The sequence below is a fragment of the Triticum aestivum genome, chromosome 4A, assembly GCF_018294505.1.
Source record: "Triticum aestivum cultivar Chinese Spring chromosome 4A, IWGSC CS RefSeq v2.1, whole genome shotgun sequence".
Lineage (NCBI taxonomy): Eukaryota > Viridiplantae > Streptophyta > Magnoliopsida > Poales > Poaceae > Triticum > Triticum aestivum.
This window is the reverse complement of record NC_057803.1, coordinates 518,775,473-518,783,660: the sequence shown is the minus strand read 5'-3', so window position 1 is coordinate 518,783,660 and position 8,188 is coordinate 518,775,473. Positions and strand designations below refer to the sequence as shown.

The 8,188-nt window shown below is 45.2% G+C and overlaps 1 protein-coding gene across 1 annotated transcript; it reads right to left on the bottom strand.

The window, feature by feature from the left end:
* Positions 1-1,540: 1,540 nt before the first annotated feature.
* LOC123082192 (short-chain dehydrogenase TIC 32, chloroplastic) lies at positions 1,541-4,074 on the bottom strand. Its single transcript, XM_044504574.1, has 8 exons — positions 3,818-4,074; positions 3,247-3,478; positions 3,061-3,140; positions 2,680-2,833; positions 2,508-2,586; positions 2,198-2,279; positions 2,045-2,100; positions 1,541-1,877 (listed from the first exon to the last, which is right to left on the bottom strand). Exons 1-8 carry the CDS (start codon positions 3,933-3,935, stop codon positions 1,707-1,709), a joined length of 972 nt encoding a protein of 323 aa, XP_044360509.1. The 5' UTR covers positions 3,936-4,074; the 3' UTR covers positions 1,541-1,706.
* Positions 4,075-8,188: the final 4,114 nt, after the last annotated feature.

Genomic DNA, 8,188 nt, shown 5'->3' with positions numbered 1-8,188 from the left:
CAAGTCTTCTCTTAGCCGTGTGTGGTGCCCCCATCCACAGTTACACACCTCGGTCATATCGTCGTAGTGCTTAGGCGAAGCCTTGCGCCGGTAACTTCATCATCATCGTCGTCACGCCGTCGTACTGACGGAACTCTCCCTTGTGCTCAACTGGATCAAGAGATCAAGGGACGTCATCGAGCTGAACGTGTGCTGAACGCGGAGGTGCCGTACGTTCGGTGCTTGGATAGGTTGGATCGCGAAGACGTTCGACTACATCAACCGCATTACTAAACGCTTCCGCTTTCGGTCTACGAGGGTACGTGGACACACTCTCCCCTCTCGTTGCTATGCATCTCCTACATAGATCTTGCGTGGTCGTAGGAAAAATTTTGAAATACTGCGTTCCCCAATAAGATTTACACGGATAAGGGAAGGAGAGTACCTCTTTCTGCTGGCAGTGTTGTGTTCTCCTTCTATTTTTCCAACGATCTTCTTGTGGTTCGCTGGAAACAAGATATTGTGGAGAACGGTGGAGCCTCAGACGTTGGAAAGCAGATTGTCTCGCTCGGCATGGCCTCTACGTGACAATATATGCCCTCTATGTGACCAGGAGTCTAACACAACGCAACACCTTTTCGCCGGATGCGCTTTCTCTCGGCAAGTTTGACACGAGGTGCTTTGCTTGGCGCGCCCTTACTGTCGAACCCCTGAGGCACGGCGATGACTTTATGAAATGGCTCACCTCTACCATCTCCACCTTGACCGGCTGCTTTCGCCAAGGCATTGCCTCCCTCACCATTCTCACCGTCTCGACAATCTGGAAACAGGGGTACGGCTTTATCTTCAACACCTCTCTCGCGCGCACGGTGCACTCCATTTAAGACAAATCTCGCTTCTGGGCACACGCCGGTGACAAAGCTTTAGCAATCCTTCCTCTGGGTTGTGCTCAATGCAAATACAATGGGTTGTGCTCAATGCAAATACAATGATTGTGCTTCAGATGCTACGGCTATGGAGGCTAGGGCAATGCGAGATGGCCTTCAATTTGCAAACTCATTAGGCTTTAATCGGGTTGAGGCCGAATCAGACTCCCTTGAAGTCATTCAATTTTGCACAGGACAAACACAATGGTGGGATGCATCGGCAGCAGTCTTTGCGGAGTGTCTGGATACTGTTACGTCAATTGGGAGAGTCACCTTCAAGCATTGTTTTCGTGCGGCGAATACCGCACCTCATGAGCTAACTAAGTTTAGTTTTTGTAATAAAGTGTGAGATAGTTGGACTGACGAACCACCTGCATGTGTCGTCAATAGCCTTGTGAACGATATAATTTTGATCTAAGTTAATAAAGCTAGTCATGATGGCCTTCTCTCAAAAAAATTCCTTCTCCTGGAAACGTTGGCCATCGTGTATTGGGGTAACACAGCCCCTAGACTACATTTTTTTTTGCAGGGCAGCCCCTAGACTACATGCGCACCGGCAACTCGCTCAGGCCAGCCATGTGTACAGGCTTGCGAGTTGCTTCTGTACCCTGTACCATGTATTCTACACTCTCCTATCGATGAAAAGATATGCAAAGATTTTCCGTATTCACGGATTTTTTTTTGGCAGTTTACAGTAGGTAGGTAGACATACCCTCTTCGATCAGTACATGCATATATACAAACAATCAGTGGCGGAGTTATGCGTCGCCGCTGCACACAATCACAGCACACCGCATCGCATCACTTTGATCTATTTTCTACAAGTTCTTCACTAAACGCCCACAGCCTCTTGGCCAGCTCTGCATCTCTTGCAACGGAGGTCGGCGTCGCCTCGTTGCAACCAGCGAAGTATTTGCCGGACACACCCCTGGTATCAGGATGCAATGCCACATAACAGGTAGTTGCAGCTCCCTGAACAACAGATTAGTCTTGTCAGGCTAAAATACTGTTATCATTTTAGCTTTCATAGAAAAATATCTTCTTGGGAGACATTGATACTGATGGCCGTGTATTTTGGAATGAGAGATATGCTTGATCTTCTTGTAAGAGATTGACACTGACGGCCATGTCTCGATTACCTGGGGTATATCCTTCACAAAAGGCTTGACCAGCGAGAAAATCGAGGCCAGCACACCTGCAGAACATTCAGTTTAAGGTTTGGGGTACTGCTAAGTGTATTGGGCAGAACAGTTTCCTTTGGAATCGATGTGTTATGTTTTCAGTGATATTACTGTTTGTCGTGATGTAGCGAACGATGTTGGTTCCGATGATTCCAGGGTGCAGCGAATTTGCAGTCAGATCACATCCTTCTTCCTGGATTTCCAGCAAACAACCTTTAGTCCTTTAAGGCCTGACACAATGTGTATTACCTTACTGTGCATCATGTTTCATCAGCACAGACAAAATAACAACATTATTTTGCAAGTGCATCGCTTAGAGCCTTAGACTACTAAAAATCATTGTCAGGTTTCAGCTGGCGCTTGTGTTCTAGGCTTAACTCATGATGAATAATAGGGATGTAACGTGTAAGAGATCGCAGACCTGAAAACGCCTGGATAGCTCATTTGCATGGAGAATATTTGCTAATTTGGAGTGTGAGTATGCACTAAATGCATTGTACCTGTAAAATTTTCAATACGTTAGAAAGAACTTCAGCTAGATCTTATGTTGAATTCATGCAAACAAAATCAGTAAAGAATAGCATATTGCTGACTTGGACTCGTTGTTCAGCTTGTTCAGATCAAAGCCTTTGCCATCACTCCTTCTATGAGCTGTTGAAGCTAGGTTTACGATCCTACCCTGCACACCGGTCTCCTTGGCAGTTGATTTCATCTTGTCAAGTAGAAGATTTGTCAGCAAGAAATGGCCTGCTCGCAAGGTGAAAAATTCAAAAGGTGTTTGAAGAGGCCTGGACTACTGAACATCTCATATCAACGCAGCATCAGCAATAGCAGATATTCTGATGTTTACATGAATGACTGTTGATGGGTAACAGTGTACGATCAAAGGCATCTACACGACGGTCATGACACTAGTGACAAACTTATACAGCTCTTATTTATAACATAAAGGGATGTAACTGCACAATACATACCGAGATGATTCGTTGCGAATTGTAGCTCAATGCCATCTTTGGATAGCTGGAAAGGGCAGGCCATTATTCCTGCATTGTTTCTTCAGAGAAGGCCAGAATAAATAACCCAGTGAGTGTGTTTACTAGTACCAACCAAACTGTGTGCCTCTTTTGAATATTTGATGATGCCTAATTACAATGACATACATGAGGACGTTCAGATGCTTATGGGAGGAGTTGAAGGAGCCCGCGAAGGTGCGCACAGAGTCGAGGGAGCTCAGATCCATCTCCATGACATGTAGCTTGGAGCTCGGGACCTCTTCAGCGAGGCTCTCTTTCACCTTCAGGCCACTCTCGAGCGTCCTTGCTGGTATGATCACGTTTGCTCCCCTCAGTGCAAGAACTCTGGCCGTCTCCTTGCCAATGCCATTTGTTGCTCCTGCATATGACAATCAATAGTGCAGAATCATCAGTCTGCCTCATGTATTGTACTGTACTCGGAATGAGCATAAATGTGCTTGAAACTGTCTTTAAATCATGATAACTGTACAATTCCCTTACTATTTACTCAAAAATAATACAGTACAAATAGCTCCAATAATTACAGATTCCAAATGCAAATAATCCCATTAATGATATTTTGAGCTTTTTAATCACTAATTTGTTAATTAATCAGCACACTGTCAGCAAGCGATGAGACTCTGCATCCAGCCACTACTAGCAGTAGCACACAAGGGACAAGCAGTCTCGTAAAAAGTGCTGCAGCAGAAGCACGCACCAGTGACGATGGCTGTGAGATGGCTGGCGTCGATGCCGGCGGCGATGTCCTCAGCGGTGGACGCGGATCCGAAGCCCGAGAGCCCACGCCGCCCCCACGGCCAGCCCCAGATCCCCATCGCCGTTGCTGCCGCCGCCAGCCACCACCTCCTTCGCTAGTCGGTATGTTTCGACACTAAGCTACGTTGGCCTCTCCTCTCCAGCAGCAGATTAGAAGGATTGCGGCGGAGGATCGTCGACCGTGCTATCTTTTTCCTGCAATCTGAGCAGGTTAATTCCGCACGAATCTTGATGCGGTACTATACACTCTGATTATTTATTTGTTTATTTTGCGAAAAAGAACGCGGATCTAATAACCAAATGCCCCAAAAACAAAACAAAGAAGTTCCCTAAAAAAGTTCCTCTTTAGTGATCTAAAACATCTTTTTTTTTGTTTACAAAGCGGGTACATCAAAATTTCAAAGGATCGGCCATTTTCATCATTCCAAACGGGTCGATGGCGCGCCGCCGCATACCACTCCATTGTAGCCGACATCTTGTCGTTGTTGATCGCAGACAAGAAGTCGTGAAGGACACGTCTTGTCGATCCAATATCCTGAAGACGACATCGTCACTGCTGCAAGAGTTGCAGATCTAAGAGCCAAGATTCCATTGTTTCTCGCATGCATCATGTCAGCACCAAAGGTCACACCAACATGACGGAGGCGAGGCTGCGGGATAAAAGGAAGCCATGTGAAAACTTCCCGACTGTCATCGACAAGGTCAAGCCGGCTCCGGTAAAGGAGTGACGACAACGGCGCACCAGCGGCTCATTCGAACGGCAATAGTGCTCGTTCGATGGTCTCGAAATCTCTGTGTAAATTTTATACTGTTTAAGGTGTTTTGTACTTCCTGTGAATTTTTATAATAGATCTGATACTTTTAAAAAAGGAGGTTGTTCCATGAGCCAAGAAACCCTGCAGATCATAACCTCACCAGCCAAATTGGCTGGCAGAAAAATACACTGTCTAGCCATTGATGTCGCCGTCGATGACACCATCGAAATGGAGAGACTTGAGGGAATTTATTCGCTGGACCGGCTTTGTTGTCACCACCATCAACACATTGTTTGAGAATACTTTACCGAGTGTCGCTGCCACCACCGTCAAAAGGGTAAAAAAAAAGTAACAGTTATCGAAAACCTACCTAAAAGACGTGAGTCGAAAAACACTATGAGTCCATCCGATATATCGGGGCCTTCACACATTCCCACATGGGGGAGGGGGGCAGTGGAAGGATGGGGTGGCGACCTACTTGAAAAGAGAAGGCGATGGCGCGGAGCACTCGAGAGATCAACTTCCTACGGTTTTGAATAGAAACAGTTGAAAGAAATACAAAGAAAACGTACAAGATCTCGTATGGTTGTGTCTTCTGGTGTTTTCGATAAGGAAGTATCTTGTGTGGTTCTGTGAATATCATTAGGTATCTAGCCATAGTTTCTTCTATGTTTTTTTTATTTTACCCACAAATATTTTTTTTCCTTTTACAGATGAAGAACAGAAAATGGAAAACAAAAAAGAAATAGTTGTGTCTTCTGGTGTTTTCTATAAGAAAGTATCTTGTGTGGTTCTGTGAATATCATTAGGTATCTAGCCATAGTTTTTCCTATGTTTTTTTTCATTTTACCCACAAACATCTTTTTCCTTGTACAGATGAAGAACAGAAAAATGGAAAACAAGAAAGAAATAGTTCTATTCTAATATAAATTTGTTTTCATTTTCGAAATGAAGAACATAAAACAAAAAAAACAAATAGTTATATTCTAATAGAGCGTGGATTAGGGAAAAAAGGTCCTACGGTTTTGAATAGAAATAGTTGAAAGAAATACAAAGAAAACGTACAAGATCTTGTATGGTTGTGTCTTCTGGGGTTTTCGATAAGAAAGTATCTTGTGTGGTTCTGTGAATATCATTAGGTATCGAGCCATAGTTTCTTCTATGTTTTTTTATTTTACCCACAAATATTTTTTTCCTTTTACAGATGAAGAACAGAAAATGGAAAACAAAAAAGAAATAGTTGTGTCTTCTGGTGTTTTCTATAGGAAAGTGATGTAGGGTGGAACCTTGGATGGACAATCTTTCACGAAAGGAGCGGATCCCGCGATGAACAAGAAGAACACGAGAGAATCACTCAAACCAACAAGAACGATCACACATATGCTAGATCCAAGTACACAAAAGGAGATACAAGATTCAAAGTCAACAAGGGACGATACAAATGGTAACCGGTCTTCTCCGTGAGGAGGTCTTGATGGTCTTCTCCGTGAGGAGGTCTTTAATCCAACGTGGATCTTCTCCATAGAGGGGTCGCGGTCTCTCTCGTGGAGTAGATCCGGTGTGGATGAGCGAGGCTCTATCTCTAATATGAGCTATCACAACGCTAACCCTAACTAAAAGGAGGTGGAGGAGTATATATATTCTAGAGCCATGAAGGGTAAGTGAGGAGGGGGTACATAGGCCTTTGGCCCGGTTAGGCACGCGCGGGTGCCGGACGTCCGGGTTGGGGGCCGGATGTCCGGGGCTTCGGGACGAGCCGGATGTTCGGGGTCGCGGCCGGATGTCCGGGCTGAAGTGGAGGTTCAGCTGCTCTCTGGATACGTCGGTGCCGGATTTCCGGGGGAGATGCCGGATGTCCGGGCTGTCGGGAGGCGCCGGATGTCCGGGGTTGGCGCCGGATGTTCGGCCGACTATTGGTGCAGCAGTTGGGCGGCTGCACAGGCGCCTGATGTCCGGCCGATGTAGCTTCAGCAGCTCCGTCTTCTTCTGTCGTCGCTTCCAGGCTTCCCTCGCGGATGGTGTAGTTGTTCCTTGGCGCTTGCACTCCTCCTCGTCGTCTGTAGTGTTCCGACAATACCTATGCATGCACACGAGTAGAGTGTCAAGTAGTATACCATCCTCGAAGGGGTCAAGTGAGCACGTGTATAGGAGATGATTCACCTTTGTGTATGTAAAGTAGATGTCGCACGTGTCACCCGCCGAATGGACTCTTGACATGGTGATGTTCATAGGATGCTCCGCATCATCTCCCCTCCCTTGGGAAAGATCCGACCTCGGATCGAAAACCAAATCACCATGGGAAAGAGATGGCTTCGCCGTGTAGAAGTGGACGTTCACCAAGTACTTGTCATCTTGAAGCTCGAAATGGGCACTCTCCAATGTCGCACCATCTTGTGATTCCTTCAAAAGGAGTAAGGACAACAAACACTTGGAAAAACAAATGTGGTTAGCGTTAGTGCAAAACCAAGCATTCAAGAGGTGAGTGACCAAACAAGTGTTGTCATCATGCAAAGCATATGGTGTGACAAGGGATTGTGACATGGCATGTAAGCATATCAATCGAGCACAAGCAAAGATATCATGGGGACAAGTATGTAAATGTGAGGTAGTGATGCAAATATGTGTAACAAAAGAATAAGCATCTACCTCAAAGTCATAGCAAGCATGGGCAAAGCGCTCAATGAAAGGTCTATGGTAGGCATAAGAATCATTCACAACACCAAATAAAATGAAGTGTCTAAACACATGGGTCAAGTGCAAGACAATCCAAGCATAATGTGCATGGGGTGTAGTGAATATCGTGTGGCACTCAACACAATGGAAAGAGCAATTGTTCATCATGTGTGAGGCAATCAAGGCAAGCATGTAGCAATCAATGGGACATGGCATATGTGAAGTGATGACATTGTTGCAACCAAACATATGAGAGGAGCAAGTAATCCAAGAATTGGATGCAACACACAAGGCACATATATCATGATGCACGGAACAGTGAAAATGACAAGTCGAAGCAAGATCTCTAACATGTGTGCAATCAAGTGGTCCAAGATGAACAATAAGTCTCATGGTGCAAGCAACACAAGTAGTATGATCCGTCATATCCATGCTCAAGAAAGATGTCACCTTGTAGGCGTGTCCTTGTGCGTCCTTCACAATGCCGAAGTACAAGCAAGTGCGATGTAGAATCGTCGTGGTAGAAGTTGGTTCGCTCTCAAGAGCTCGGATTGTCAACTCACGTGACGTGGAAGTTGACACGAAGTCCAAGTATCCTACACATGCACACAACAAAAGAAAGAACGTATGTGCATGGTAGATAAACATATCATCCATCATGATGGTTCTCTTCTCTTGCACATAACCATTAGAAGCACAAGTGCATGAACAATATGATGCAACAATGGCAATATTCATGGCACGAGGTATATGGTGCAAAGAAGCAAGGCAAGCATGCTTCACAAGAAATATGTCAAAATCTCCAAATATATGTGAGAATGCTATGGGGGCAATCTCATGAGCAAGATTAGAATCATTGTTGCACTCAATACATGGCAAATTGT